Source organism: Staurois parvus, unplaced genomic scaffold (genome assembly GCF_062004578.1).
Source record: "Staurois parvus isolate SC_StPar_1 unplaced genomic scaffold, SC_StPar_1.0 ptg000634l, whole genome shotgun sequence".
Classification (NCBI taxonomy): Eukaryota; Metazoa; Chordata; class Amphibia; order Anura; family Ranidae; genus Staurois; species Staurois parvus.
The window spans coordinates 4577660-4593844 of record NW_028318430.1 but is presented as its reverse complement, the minus strand read 5'-3'; the positions used below and the strand labels follow the sequence as shown (position 1 = coordinate 4593844).

The 16185-nt window shown below is 42.7% G+C and overlaps 1 protein-coding gene across 1 annotated transcript in view; it reads left to right on the top strand.

The window, feature by feature from the left end:
• The window catches only part of OCA2 (OCA2 melanosomal transmembrane protein), a 444033-nt gene that overhangs the window by 379392 nt on the left and 48456 nt on the right, over window positions 1-16185 (top strand). The window contains exon 23 of the mRNA XM_089693490.1: window positions 10287-10380. Coding sequence (XP_089549616.1) covers window positions 10287-10380 — 94 coding nt within the window. The remainder of the gene's footprint in view (window positions 1-10286; window positions 10381-16185) is intronic.

Here is a 16185-nt window from a genome sequence, read left to right as displayed (position 1 = left end):
TTAGATATAACATGTCTCTGGGTAGAGTCTGTTGAGCAAAGTTTTTCAAATAGGGTGAGTGGTCTAGTATAATCTTTTAGATGTGAGGAGCTATGTATAAAGTGGTGGAGCTGTCTGTACATCCACGGCATCAGGGATAGGGACAGCCATTTGTTCAGAAGGTGGTCTCTGAGTAAGAATGTCCCATCTTTGAAGAGTTGATGCAGAGTCAAATTGTTTGGGGGGTTAGACCCGGCGAGAAAGACACGAGACATACCAGGGGGGAAGTCTGGGTTCATTTTGATAGGAGTGAGTGGACCAGGGGTTGAATAAAATCCTGTTTTATGACTTATCAGATGATAACACGATAGAGTAGGGCCTATAAGAAGGTGTTCCCTGAACTCAGACGGGATGTGGGAATTTTTCAGCCAAAGGGAAGTGGCCAGCGGGGTCCCCGAAAATGCAGCTTCCAGATTAACCCAAGCCTTAAGGTTGTGCTTTGTAGACCAATCTACTGTTCTTGCTATGTGACAGGCTCTATAGTAGCGGGTGATATCAGGCAGTCCAATATCTCCACCCGTCTTAGGCATGGTAAGTTGTTCAAAACCGATTCTGGGGCGTTTATTACACCATAGAAACGAGGTACATAATGTTTTATAGGACTTAAAGAAGGAATTGGGCAGTTTAATTGGAATAGTTTGCATCAGGTATAGTAGTCTGGGAAGCACGTTCATCTTAAGAATAGCTGTTCTGCCAAATGAAGAGAAAAATGGTTTGTCCCATGTCTATAGATCTTTGGTGATACTACGTAAAATGGGTAAAAAGTTTTTGGCATAGAGTTCTGTAAGGTGAGTCGGTAATTGGATTCCTAAGTATGTAATGGACTCGAACTGCCATGCGAAAGGAAAGTTCGTTTTCGCCTGTCTGACCGTATCTTGGGTTAAGGAAACATTGAGGGCCTGGGATTTATTGAAGTTAATTTTAAAATTGGCCAAATACTGGAATAGTTTGAAATCGTGTAGTAAGTTAGGTAACGTAATATGTGGGTCTGTCAGGAAAAGTAAGATGTCGTCAGCAAAGGTAGCTATTTTGTGGATTTTGCCATTGATTAAAATTCCTTTGATGTTGTCATTCTGTTTAATGCAGTTCAAAAAAGGTTCCAAAGTAAGATTGAATAGAAGGGGGGATAATGGACATCCCTATCTGGTCCCATTGTTATCGAGAAGGCGTCTGAAAGGAGGCCATTGACTCTATCTTTAGCCGTTGGTGTTATATATAGAGATATGATAAAGTTCAAGAGATGTGGAGGAAGCCCAAGGCCATTCAGAACAGCCTCCATGTAGTCCGATGCCAATCTGTCGAAGGCCTTCTCAGCGTCTAGATAGAGGAAGAAGCCAGATTGTTTCTTCTGTGTCAACCATTGATGTACATTTATTGCCCTGATCGTATTGTCTCTTGCCTCTCTACTTGGTACAATCCCTACCTGGTCAGTGTAAATAATGGGATCTATGATGTGTAGTAAACGATTGGCTAGTATTTTGGCGAAAATCTTTAGATCAATGTTCAGGAGGGACTTTTCTTCCAAGCCTCTCTATTGGTCATTGATTTCTTCCATAAATATTCAGTTATGTGTTTCTACTGATCTTATTATCATTTTGAGAAACATATTTTTTTGCCTTATGGGTTTTTACATCTTATACACTGTTTGAATTGCCCAATTGTGAACAGTTCACTTAAAGCATGGCAACACTAAAGTAACCCTTGTGCAACTGTTGTGGCACACATCCAACAGCATTTGACCCTTTTGTATATGTTATGTTTCACAGTGAATAATGCAAACATATAGAGTAGAGTACATCTAACAATGTGAAACTCTGTGCTAACTGAAAAAAAAATCTATCTATATATATATATATATATATATATATATATACAAAACATCATATCACAAGATGGGAAGCTGCACTTAATATACAGTTGTGACAGAACCTCATTAAACAGTGACACTTTCACTTAAATAGTGCACAGGGCGTTCTGTGGGTGGGGCGAAACGCGTTGACGCACTTCCGGTTGGCTGTCCGTACGTCCCACGTCATTTCTGGTAAGTGGAACGCACGCTGAGCGGTGCGTTCCAAGCGGCCATCTTGGTTCAATTCAATTGGTATCTTGTATCCTGTCATCCTGCTGTTGGATCAGGCTGTGAGGTCTCGGCTTCAAACTATGTGGAACCTGTGATTCTGTGGCAAAAGCAATAATCATGAGAAATGTGAGTGGTTTGGCAAACGGTTTTTTGATATAACACAGTTTATAAGCAGTATTACACTATTGGTATTTCTTTTCCCTGCACTGCTGTGCAGTTGGAGAGAGGAAAAGGCAGGAGCGAGAGGAGGAACATCTTATACATTGTGGTGGAAAGGAATCCTGGAGGTCTTAAAGGGGGTTTAGGAGCCCATAATAATCCAAGAAGGCGCAATACTCACCAATATCTGGTGAGTGCGGTGGATGTTGGTTTTTTCACTGGTGGATGGTGGAAGCATTATTTTTGGCACTAAAGAATTTTTATTTATTTCTTCAATTGGAATCTACATATTTTTGGACACTTTATTATGGGCAACACATTTTTTAATATTCACATATTGATATAAATGAATTTTTTTCGTCACATTATTTTATGTATAATTTTATTGAGGTGGTAATCTGCGCTGATTATTGTTTTTTAAGGTTTTAAAACCCTTTGCAGGTTACCAGTTTAGAGTTAAACAGGAGGTCTGGTGTTAGAATTTTTGCTCTTGCTCTGACATTTGTGGCAAACCATCACATGTCCGTTGCGATCACAATTTGTACTGTATATGCATGCAGTAATTATGTATGCATTTGCATGTGAGCATGAGTGATGGGAGCACTTTTTTTTTTTAATTCATTACTTATTTTTTTGACACTGTCTTTCAATTTTTTTCTTAGATAAACTTTGCTATCACAAGGGATGAACAACATCCCTTGTGAGTGCATAGGCAGTGACAGGCCCTTTTTAATAAGAGATCTGCCCTCAAAAGCATCTGATCAAACAGAGATTGGTTTGATCAAAAAATGTAAAAGCCACTAATGGCTTGTAAATAACAAACTGAAAACCGTAAGTAACAAAATCCTCTATTTCATACACTATAGAGACAATTGGGGAATGGAAATTTCTCCTTCATCTCGATGGTGTGCCTACCCGATCATCCACATCAGTCCCAGGCTCTCTGGAGGAATGGGAGAGACATTTAAAGGTGACTGCCAGTAATACCATAGGCATCCAGCCAGGGTGATCAGATCGGTAGGCTGCACCTTAAAAAATCAGGAATCAAACTGAATATGCTTAAAATAAGTTTATTAAGAAAAATGGCACATTTCCAACACCAGTAAACCATAAACAATGCAAATGATAACTAAACGTGACAGTGCAAACCCCAAATCAAACCTAACTAACTATATTTAAATGGAGGGAACACACATGAACAGGATAAGGTCAGGACAGGGACAGGAGACAAGGGGAGCAGGGAGCCAGGTACTCGGAGCAGGAAGCAGGATACAGGGAGCAGATCTCAGGGTTAGGTACAAGGATCAATCTCAGGCAGAGACACGGCTTACAAGGAATACTGAAGCACTGATCTTCAGTCAAGGACAGCAGCCCATGTCCCTGGTGACCACCGAAACTGTGCCCTTTTACTCTGGAAATAACAGTGCCACCAGCAGGTGACCCAGCTAATGACACAAGTCCTGACAGTGAAACATGGTGGGGTGATCCCCTTCTGCCCCCTGTGAAAGTCAGCAATGATCCTGGTAGAAGCACTATAACCCAAGGATGTACAGATACGTTCATTTACAGGGAGTGGTTAAAGTCCACATTCAATTTATATCCAATGTAAACTCTGTTAAAAAGACTTAAAAAAAATGATATTTTCAGTGTTCCACCACCAGCACACATTCAAGCTTCTTACCACATGCCCATGGGCCCTATGACCTGAGGTCACGAGCGCATTTGGATACAATGGAATATCACTGGGTAGAAAGTAAGTTGGCTCTGTAGTGATCCAGCAAAAGGCTGCAATTTACCTCAGCAATAGCTATATGCTGCACGGATCATGAAACGGAAATAAATGAAACCATATAACATCCAGTAAATTGCTATATTTAATCAACAGGGTGCTCACAAGCCAGAAACTGATACATAAAACTCCATTCTACTCCATCCTGAAGGTATGATGATGTCAGCAAGTTAAGATCCAACCTATGAATTTTGTCACAAGGGATATCATGGGCTGATATTTTCGAAATATACACGGTTTTCGAATGTAGTGAACTAAAGGCGCAGCACAAAACAAAATTTGCACCATTTAAGTGAAAATGTCAATTATGGCATTGTTTAATGTGGTTTTGTAACAATTGTATATTTAAAGAGGCAGCTCAACATAGTTTATAATAAAAATATACAGTAGAGTAGGCTAGAGTGTTAGATGAGTTTGCTCCGTGGTATTTGCTAATATTTGAATATTTTTTCTAGCAGTAGAAAAAACATTTTACATGGTGAATCATGATTGCTCAGTAATGACATCGCTTTTATGGATGCAGCATCTCATCCTCAGTGCATTTGATAACATTTAGAGATCTTTCCAAGGCAGTCATATAAAAAGCACTGGCTTTTTTCAATGTACAATGCATTTCCTTGAGGCTATACAAAACCTGGGTCATTGGTAATTTGATGTACTGTAGTTATAAAACAAAAGGACAAAGTCTGTGTAATCATTTTAACAGTAATGCACAGAATTCAATATTCCTTACACACTGTTGTGATCAGTGTGCAGCTTAAAAGATGGGTAGGTCATGCTCTGTCATTTTGAGATTTTTCCTTGTTTTGGAAGCAGGTTTTTTTTTCTTTTTTTTTAATAAACCAAGTGCTAATCATTCCTGAATGCAGACCTGCAATATAATACTGGTTTTTCCACATTATAAATACTTCATAATATATGAATCATTAAAGTAAAACTGGGCATAAACTCTTTTAAAATAATTGTTTACGGTTTTAATCTGCCAAAGAGTTTGTAATTCTATACAGCAATACTTCTGATTACACACATTTTCTACAACACACAACCAGGCAGATAAACAAGTTCCAAAATAAAGTAAAGCTAAACCTGTTTTCCAAATTCTCCTACCTTCAACATGTTATGTTATGTTTTTGTATCAAAAGTTGCCATCTGTCTTTTTTAAGCTACATCATTCTTTAAAAAAAAAGAGAGACCACAATATCTGAGTTTTGTTGCATTGACACCTTGACACAAGCTCTTTTTGATAGCTATGCAGCCTATTTGTTGTGCTGCATCATCCAAAGTCAAGTAAAACGGAAACTCCATATTTCAGCCCCCAACGGTTCTCGAAATCCAGGCCTTTTGAAGTCATGTTGATTTGTGCCTTGGATGGATGGCAACATTACACTATGTTTATTGTCACAAAACTACATATTGATCATATATGGTGTTGCAAGCCTGATGGGTCAAAAGGCACAGTTTCACAAGAGCCATATGTTTGCCGAACAGGTGTTTGATAAAGCAGACATAATTTTTACTTTAGGTTCCATTCAAACGTTTTTTATTTTGTTTTGGATAGGACAGGGAAGAGTTGCAGCCTCTTGTGAAGACTGCACTACAAACTTCACACTTCCCAGCTCCCAGGACAATAGTCTAAATGCCAGCAGATTGAGTGATCATCAGTGGACAGGTTAACTCTCAAGCTGAAGTGATTATAAAGTTTTAAAATAATAAACTTGTTATGCTTACCTGCTCTGTGCAATAGTTTTGAACAGAAAAGCTCCCATCTTCTTCTTCTGGAGTCCCCCAACAGCACTTCTGGCTGCTCCTCCCAGCCGAGTGTCCACCATAGTAAGCCACACCTTATGGGGGCACTTGTGCATGCTTGTTTCTGAGCAAGGCCATTTGCTTCTATTCAGACACACAGCTTAACTCTGCTCCACCCCAGAGAAGGAGACATTGGCTCTCACTGCTCTCAACCAAGTTTGTGAAAGCAGGGAAAGGATAGAAGAGCTGCTGCAGACGTGCACAGCCCTGGATCGATGTCAGACTCAAGTAAATATTTAGGGCTGGGGCTTTCCAGTCAACAAACTGTAGCTACCACCATGCGTTTTAATGGAGACACAGACCATTTACAACATCTGGTGTTGCAATTCTTGTCTTGAAGAAATGTCTGTGCAGGCAAGAATGTACAGAGCAGTCAGAAATGTACAGACTTTGAAATATGTTAGCTTTTTTCAAAGTTTAGACCACTCAAAGGTTCAGCTTAATGATTTATAAATATCACTTTAATAAAATAGAAGGAAAAATGGTGCAAGAAAATATTAACAGAATTTTATAAAACAGACAATTAGTAAGCATTATATAAAACAGGATACAAAGTGAACAATTAACAAAATTCTCCTTTGCTTTGGTTCTGTATATAGTAGTCCAATATAATACACTGTATCAAAGTCATTGGCTCTCATAAAAGACAGCATTCCTTCATAGTTCCAATAGTAAGCAAGAGATGCACTTGAGGCCAGTTTTTCAGGTCTCTGAGGAGGGAGTTAACAAAATTAACATAACCAATCAAAGGGACTGATGGGTGTGCTGTAGGTGCTGGAGAATTTTTTGATTCTCTGAGCAGACACACCTGAATAACTAAAAAAACCTCTAAAAACTGTACTTGGCGCAAATACGCAATAAACATAAATACATTTCTATAATTACAGCAGCACTCAAAACCACATCCAAATACAAATGTGAATAATGATACAGAAATATGTTGTGCTGTAATTTTAAGTTATAATTCAATATGAACATCCATAAACCATGTGTAAATCAACAATTTGTGCAAATCATGCAAAAAAAACCAAAATATAATAAAAACATAATAAAGTCCATCAGTATTGCTGAAAACTGTTCTGTGACTTCCCAGTGAATTCCACCGCCATTCATAAATGGCCTTTTACCAAAAGACAAGACCCCAAATTATAGGAGGTTTTGTAATGTTCAGTGAAGCAAGAGAGCTATCAGCTGCAGTCCAGAATATGGGCAGGAGAATGGAAACCACAGGACTCTGCAGCTAGGAACATAGTCAGTACTGGAAAAACTGGTAACCGTATTTTGAGAAATCTTCCAGGACACCAAGCTGAGAAGATGATTGGATCGTCTCTCTATAATCAATAAATAACAGTGCAGTAAATAAAGAAAAAACAATGTGCTATAATGAAAAAACACTACCTGAGCTTCTGCAATAACACTTATAAGTGATCCCACACTCAAAACCATATACATAAAACAACAGTGTTGTGCTAACTCATATATATAATTGTGACATGTAAATAAATGCAGTGCTTTCATTTACCTGGAGCAGAGATTTTCCTAATCCTAGTGCACACTGGCTTACAGTTCTGTGGTTTCCATTCTTCTGCAAGTATGCTAGATTGCGACTGATGGCTCTCTTGCTTCACTAAGCATTACAAGATCTCCTATAATTTGGGGCCTTGTCTTTTGGTAAGAGGTGGGTGTTTTTGAATGGTGGTGGAACTTACTGGAATGTCAGACACTCCCTAATGCCAATTTTTATAACTAGATCTATAATTCTGAATGAGAAAGTTTCATAAAACAACAACTAACATATTATTAACCACTTGCCTACCGGGCACTTATACCCCCTTCTTTGCCAGGCCAATTTTCAGCTTTCAGTGCTGTCGCACTTTGATTGACAATTGCGCGGTCATGCAAGATTGTACCCATATGAAATTTTTATCATTTTTTTCTCACAAAGCGCTGCTGGGCGCTTTGCTTTTTGCGCGATAAACAAAAAAAAAAAAAAAAAATTTGAAAAAAAAAAAAGTTTCTTTGTTTCTATTATAAAATTTTTCAAACAGGTAATTTTTCTCCTTCACTGATGTGCGTTGATGAGGCAGCACTGATGGGCACTGATAGGCGGCACTGATGGGAACTGACAGGCAGCACGGAAGGGCACTGATAGGCAGCACTGATAGGCAGCACTAATGAGGTGTCACGGATAGGCGGCACTGATAGGCAGCACTAATGAGGTGTCACGGATAGGCAACACTGATGATGGGTACTGATAGACAGCACTGATAGGTGGCACTGACTGGCATCACTGCTGGGCACTGAGTGGCACAACCGTTGGGCACTGACTGGTGCCACTGACTGGCAGCACTGCTGGGCTGCGCTGATGGGCACAGGTGGGTGGCACTGGTGGGCACAGGTGGGTGGGCACAGGTGGGTGGCACTGCTGGGCACAGGTAGGTGGCACTTCTGGGCACACTTGTGTGACACTGCTGGGTGGCACAGGTGGGTGCACTGCTGGGCACAGGTGGGCGGAGCTAGTGGGAGCAATGCTGGGCACAGGTGGGTGCACTGCTGGCACAGGTGGGAGGAGTTAGTGGGCGCACTGCTGGGCACAGGTGGGCGGAACTTGTGGGTGGCACTGCTGGGCACCGATCATCAGGGCACTGATCATCAGTGCCCTGATGATCGGTGCTGATCCCTGCTCTAACAACTGCCGGTTCTCGGCAGTACTTTCCTCATGATTTGACAGCGTGAGGAAAGTGCAGCCGAGAACCGGCAGTTGCATTTCCTGGTAATCAGCATGTCATTGGACACGGCTGATCACGTGGTAAAAGGCCGCTGTGATTGGCCTTTTACCACATCACGTGATCAGCTGTGTCCGTAGGACACAGCGATCACGGAGATCTCCGGGGTGCGCGCCCCCAGGGGCACGCAGGAGAGTGCATTCTGGGAGGATGTTATATGACGCCCACCCAGAACTGGCTGGCCGCAGTGTAGCCGTCATTCGGCTATCTGCGGTCGGCAAGTAGTTAAGTATAATGCAGTAGTGATTCATTATAGACCAAATAAGATAAATGAGATGCATAAAATGCATAGGATATCAAAGGTGTTTCATTAGCTATCTGTAGGTAACATATAGGACAGCTTGGTTTTTAAGTGATTATTTTCCTATACATTATCATTGCCACTTTTTATGTTGATAACTCTACAGCAGGAGTTGTAGAATATGAATAGAGTTGAGAGCTTAAGGTTTACTAAAGTTTAGTCAAACTCCTATGTGTATAAGTAAATAGACCGCATTATGACAGGCACAATAGCAATGTATTAGGAGGATTTGCAGAATCTAAGTACTTTTTATGAAATTTCTGAAAGTTTTATTACCCACCTGCATGCAATCCAAATGATCTGTTTTATGTACATGTGTTTTTAACTGGAATTTTATTTTCTCAAGGTGCAATTCTTTGTTATAGAATAAATTTAAATCTTCCTGTTACCGACTTGTGTGTTTTGGGGAAAGTGAGTGTGGCACTGTGTGCAATGTGACTTCCCCATTCTCTATACTTAGTTTTGGGTCTTAGATCTTATTATCGTCACATCTCTGTCAGACAGTAAGTGTTGGAAAATGTCTCCAACTGGGACACAGAGAAAAACAAAAATACATTTCTTAGTGGGTAAAGGTTTGAACTTCTTTTAAAGTGTTACTAAACCCACAACAGTAAAATCAGTCTGTATATGCAGTAAAGCATGCTTGTTTTGCTCACTGTGGAACCTAAGGGGTTAATCCTCAGCATTGTGTAAAAAGGTCGTTTGATCCTGTTTTCTCTGCCCCTCCTCTTGTTCAAATGTCCACATCTTTTCTCCTGATGAGACAAACTGAACCCATAGCCATATGCACATGCTCAGTTCAGTGTGTATTGCTAGAGAGGTATTTTGCTAGGGAGAGTGCATGTGATCAGCACACGGCCAATCAGCACTGTCCAGAGAGAGGGTCAGGGGTTTTGCATCCTCTTAGTGCAGAAAGAAAACTCCTCCAACAAGCTTTAACTAGTGCTCTGCTGAAGTCACAAGACTGCTCTAACTGCTGATGAAAAAAGATATTTAGCAGTTTATATTTACTAAAATAATTGCACTTCCATGTTCTGTGTACTATGGGAGACCAGATATAGTGAATGCAGGGTCCTGGGTTTAGTAACACTTTAATCTTTGTATTGCTACCTATTCTAGTGCCTGTGACAACCGCATCATGCATATCTTGTACAGGTGTCACTGGGTGAAGTAAAGTAAAATATCTCTAATAGACATTCTGACAGAAAAAGAAGCCTGGCAGCAATGGATACCTCTTGGGGAAAAAAATACATTTATATCCTTCTGCATACAAAAACAGAAGCACTCCTAATGTACAATCTTGTGTTTTTTAATTTTTCTATGTAGGAAATGGAACATTGATCGGGGCATCAGCAAACGTTGTATGTGCTGGAATAGCAGAACAACATGGCTATGGGTTTTCCTTCATGGAATTTTTCAGGTAGCGTTTAATTTGTAGTAATAAAATAAACTACTATGCTTGTCTACTAATAAATGAAAGAGTGTATAAAAATAAAACAATATGCTATAATACAACAGTTCTGTTCAAAGAAAAAACGTAATATTGTAAAAATATCTATGAACAGTCCCCAAGTGCTCTCTGTATACCCTCCGTAATGTGAAACTTAATTTATACCATTTCATTCCCTGACCCTTTCTATCTAAAAAGGTGATTTTATTATTCCTCATCAGTGGGTCTATTGCATTCTTTGCCAAGCTGCTCTGTACTATACAGTAGGAGCCTTCCTGTATTTGAATTGGAGTTTCTGGACCTAAGATCTTATCCCCTAGTAAAATAGGCCAATGCTTATGAATAATAATTTCCATCACTTTATATTTGGTATTGTACCTAATTCTAAATCTAAAATCACCCAATTCCTTCTCTTTTTTTACCCAGTTAGTAATTAAGTTATCCCTCTCTATCACCTCTAACTGTTCTTTTTTATAACTCTTTTCTAAGAATATGTCTATAAGAATTTCAGCCTGTTCAGAGACATCATTGTGTGTTGTTTAATTTCTTCCTAAATCATAAAAAAATTACCTCTCTGTTTTTTTATTATGACAACTCGAAATTGGGATATGTCCAGTTTGTTCTGTTTCCTTAAAGAGGTTTTGGTAACAAATTGATTTCCTTGAGCTATATTATTCAAGTCCAGAAATTAAATTTCCTTCTTATTACGCTATGTCAGATGTGTTCCAATTTCAGTATTCTCTTAAAAAACATTTTAAAGGACTCCTCCTCTCCCTTCCATATAATGAAGACATTGTTGATGATTCTTTTCCAAAAATACAGCTGAGGCAAAGCCCTATAATAAATTAATTCCTTCTCCCATTTGTCTACATACAAATTTGCTAACCTAAGTGAAAATTTAGCACCCATTGCTGCCCCACTTTTTTTATGTATTGAAGACTGTTTATTTTATATATGTTCATAGTGTCAAGAGTGTTTAATTTATGTGGTGATCTAACCCTCTGCATGGAGTTTATATTAACAGGGTTAAATGAAATGGTATAAATTAAGTTTCACATTATTATAGACATACACAGAGTGTTCAGGGGTTGTTTGTATAGTATTTGATTTGTTTAATTTTAGTCATGTGGGTCCTCTATGAAGATAAAATGTGAATACTTATGATAAACCATCATTCGCCCTGTTCAGCACATGACAACAAAAGCAGGTGCCAGGTACATATAATATGACAGAAGACATTGCAAACACCCAAAATCTTACAAAAATAAAAGTTAGTAAAACCATAATACACTGACTTTTGTAACACTACACCTAAATGAGGGTAAGGCATCTGTGGGTGCTCACTTTGCTTTGTTAGACATTTTTTCTACAACCTTATAAAACAGAGAGCATTGTAAATGCACTGTAAGTGTGCACATTTACTTGACTATAGTACCATGTTTTTTTTAATTGATAGCTCCTACTTGCTGAATAAGTATGCCAGTCTCTAGATAAAAACGTGTATATTTTTGCAGGAAAAAATAGGCAGTTTTTCACAGGAGGCTGCAAAGTATTGCACCTGCTATCAGTGCTCCTGTAGACTCTTCCTCCACCGTCCTGCCCATACCAATACACAGATTTTCAGTTATTGAGCTAGAGCAAGTGTTAATGGACTATGAGTGCAGTGATAACTACACTTATATTCCTTTGAGAACTACAAGTCTACAGTATCTGTTGTGGTGGCAGATAGGATTTGTAGGTCTTAATGCAGTACAAATGCATCTTCAGGTAAGTAGAACCATTCCATGCTGCTACGGGGAGGGGGGGGGGGGTGTTGGGCATGCTGGAGGTGGAGAGGTCTACTTGGAACCATATTACACCCTAAATACAGGGGTAACATGGTGTAAAAGATGGAATTAGCCTGGATAATGAGTGAAGCTTTATCCCAGGAAATGGGCAAAACACAAACTCTTTTTTGCCACTGAAGACCACTCTGCTTAGTGTGAGAGTGTGTAGTGTTGAGCACAAGTGCCTGGGTTAGATTCTTGGACCGCTTGAAGCCTTATTCCTAACCCTGTTCAAGTCAATTGGAGATGAATCTGGAAAACCTATTCTGACCATTTTCAAGTCTGATAGGCAAGGTGTTGTCAAATAAAGGGCATGGAAAGCTGGGCACTGCCTAGGGTGACATACAGAAATGCAAAAAAAAAATAAAATTGTTGCTTAAGCCCTAAGCCTCAAACTAATTGACCACTGGCAAAACAGTTTGATAGTATAGTTTGTGAACTTATTTTTATTTTCTTAATTTGAGGAAAGTAAGTGTAGTACTGTAAAAAAAAGTGCACCAAACACTAAAAATCAACAATCCCACATTGTCCAGTTCCTCTGTCACATACCTTGCTTGTGAGCCTGACAGCAAAGGAAGGCCTCTCGTACAGCTCCAGCTCAAGGGCCACTGAAGGTGGAACAGCAACCACAAGAGCATGGCGGGGTATGAGTGCCTGGTCAGTCCTGTAGTCTGTGCAGGAATTGTTGGCACTTCGCTGGCAGATGGGATGTGTCAGGCTCCGCCCAACGGGATCTCTAGTGGTCCACGGCACGGGGTTTCCCAGGACGCGGAGTCTAAGTCCCAGTCTGCCTTTTCACCAGGGCCCCTGATGGTGGGGATGGACTTGGTGCAAGACTGAAACCAGGTCGCGTCCCTGGGCACCCCCGGCGGTGGCAGAGGGGTCCCGCTGAGGGTATGTGCCCGGGTTGAGCCTGCTGTGAAGGGGACGACAGATCCCGATCCGAGCGGGATGGATGGGATGACAGATCCCGATCCGAGCTGGATGGATGGGATGACAGATCCTGATCCGAGCGGGATGGATGGGCAACTATCAGGAGTAGGCGAGGTCAGACTAGCCGGGTCGGTATTGTGCGGGCAGCGTGGTACAGGGGGAGTAAGCGGAGAATGGTCAGGGTCACAAGCCAGGTTCAGCAGGTAGCGGGCAGCGCGGTACAGAGGGTCAGGCAGAAGGATGGTCAGGGACGAGCCGGGGTCAGAGCAGGAGAAGGTCAGCATAAACAGAACAGGCAGAGTTTGGCAACAAGGAAGCATACTTACAGGACAGGAACAAGACCTTGCGGCAACTTGGAGATGCACAGGGCAGCTTTAAATAGAGAGCCCTGCTCTCCCATTGGTGCGGCCGCGATCGCTACTGCACATGCGCGGCCGACCGCGATCGCCGAGGGCTCTGCGCTCGCCGGCTGGGACGGATCGGCGGTCTGCGCATGCGCGCGCCGCCGAGGACCCGGGATCCCTGACATTGCCCCCCCCCCTACGGGCAACCTCCGGATGCCCAACCGACCCCTACTCAACGGCTGGTACCGAAAAAATTCCCGCACAAGCCTTGGGGCGTGCACATTTTGGGCCGGCTCCCATGAATTTTCCTCCGCCCCATATCCTTTCCATTTAACCAGAAACTGAGTTTGGCCTCCCCTCCTCCTGCAATCTAAGATAGCTTCAACTTCAAATTCCCCCTCCCCATCCACGTCTACTGCCTCCGGTGGCTTAGACCTTCGATCCGGGAAGGGGTCTGGAGTTGCTGGTTTCAACAGGGACACATGGAAGACCGGATGAACCTTCAAAGATTCGGGCAGTGCCAGCTCGTATGCCACCTCGTTGATCTTACGTTTGACCCGGAAAGGCCCCAAGAACTTGGGAGCCAATTTCTTCGAAGGGCAGGACATTTTTAAATTTGCGGTGGACAACCAAACCTGGTCCTCTGGCCGCAAACTCAATTCCCCTCTTCTTTTCATATCAAACGCCCTCTTATTGTCATCCTGGGCCTTTGCCATTGCTTCCTGCAATACCTTGCTATTGGTTGACAGGAAGGTCAACATATCCTGCGTGGCTGGGACTGCGACCTCCGGGATTAGATCTGGCAGGAATACAGGGTGGAACCCATAGTTTGCGAAAAACGGGGACTGTCTAGTAGCAGAGTGACTTGCATTATTATATGCGAATTCCGCAAGCGGCAGGAGAGTAACCCAGTCATTTTGGAGGAAGGTGGTATAGCACCTGAGGTACTGCTCTAGGGTCTGGTTTGTACGCTCCGTCTGGCCATTGGTCTGTGGGTGATAAGCTGAAGAGAACGATAACTTAATCCCCAGGGTTTCACATAGAGCTTTCCAGAACCTGGACGTAAACTGAACCCCTCTGTCAGATACAATGTCCCTGGGAATTCCGTGGAGTCTTACCACTTCCTTAATAAACACACGTGCTGTCTCAAGGGCCGTAGGTGTGTCCTTTAGAGGTACAAAATGGGCCATCTTGGACAGGCGGTCTACAATCACGAAGATTGCTGTGTGGTCCTGAGAGGGTGGAAGTTCCACGATAAAGTCAATGGAAATCATGGTCCATGGCCTGTCGGGTATGGGTAATGGGCGCAAGAGACCCCAAGCTTTATTCCTAGTGGGTTTGTTTCTCTGACAAACGGGACAGGTCTTTATGTAGGTTTCGCACTCCCTGGCCATATTAGGCCACCAGAAAGTACGCTGCAGCAGCTCCAAGGTCTTACGTACCCCAAAGTGCCCAGCCAGTGGGTGATCGTGGCAGTATCCTAATACCAATGTACGGGCCTCCTCAGGGACCACAATATGATCCTCCTTCCAAAAAAGTCCTTCCCTATTTAGTAAGGGGACACCAGGTGGACCTTGCATTCCTACGGACGCGGTCTGCAGTTGAGAATGGAGCTCCGATTGGAGAACTAAGAAATTTCCTGGGGACAGGATAGTGTCTGGCTTGGGATTCTCTTCGGGATCCCCAAACATCCCAGACGGAGCGTACAAACCAGACCCTAGAGCAGTACCTCAGGTGCTATACCACCTTCCTCCAAAATGACTGGGTTACTCTCCTGCCGCTTGCGGAATTCGCATATAATAATGCAAGTCACTCTGCTACTAGACAGTCCCCGTTTTTCGCAAACTATGGGTTCCACCCTGTATTCCTGCCAGATCTAATCCCGGAGGTCGCAGTCCCAGCCACGCAGGATATGTTGACCTTCCTGTCAACCAATAGCAAGGTATTGCAGGAAGCAATGGCAAAGGCCCAGGATGACAATAAGAGGGCGTTTGATATGAAAAGAAGAGGGGAATTGAGTTTGCGGCCAGAGGACCAGGTTTGGTTGTCCACCGCAAATTTAAAAATGTCCTGCCCTTCGAAGAAATTGGCTCCCAAGTTCTTGGGGCCTTTCCGGGTCAAACGTAAGATCAACGAGGTGGCATACGAGCTGGCACTGCCCGAATCTTTGAAGGTTCATCCGGTCTTCCATGTGTCCCTGTTGAAACCAGCAACTCCAGACCCCTTCCCGGATCGAAGGTCTAAGCCACCGGAGGCAGTAGACGTGGATGGGGAGGGGGAATTTGAAGTTGAAGCTATCTTAGATTGCAGGAGGAGGGGAGGCCAAACTCAGTTTCTGGTTAAATGGAAAGGATATGGGGCGGAGGAAAATTCATGGGAGCCGGCCCAAAATGTGCACGCCCCAAGGCTTGTGCGGGAATTTTTTCGGTACCAGCCGTTGAGTAGGGGTCGGTTGGGCATCCGGAGGTTGCCCGTAGGGGGGGGGGCAATGTCAGGGATCCCGGGTCCTCGGCGGCGCGCGCATGCGCAGACCGCCGATCCGTCCCAGCCGGCGAGCGCAGAGCCCTCGGCGATCGCGGTCGGCCGCGCATGTGCAGTAGCGATCGCGGCCGCACCAATGGGAGAGCAGGGCTCTCTATTTAAAGCTGCCCTGTGCATCTCCAAGTTGCCGC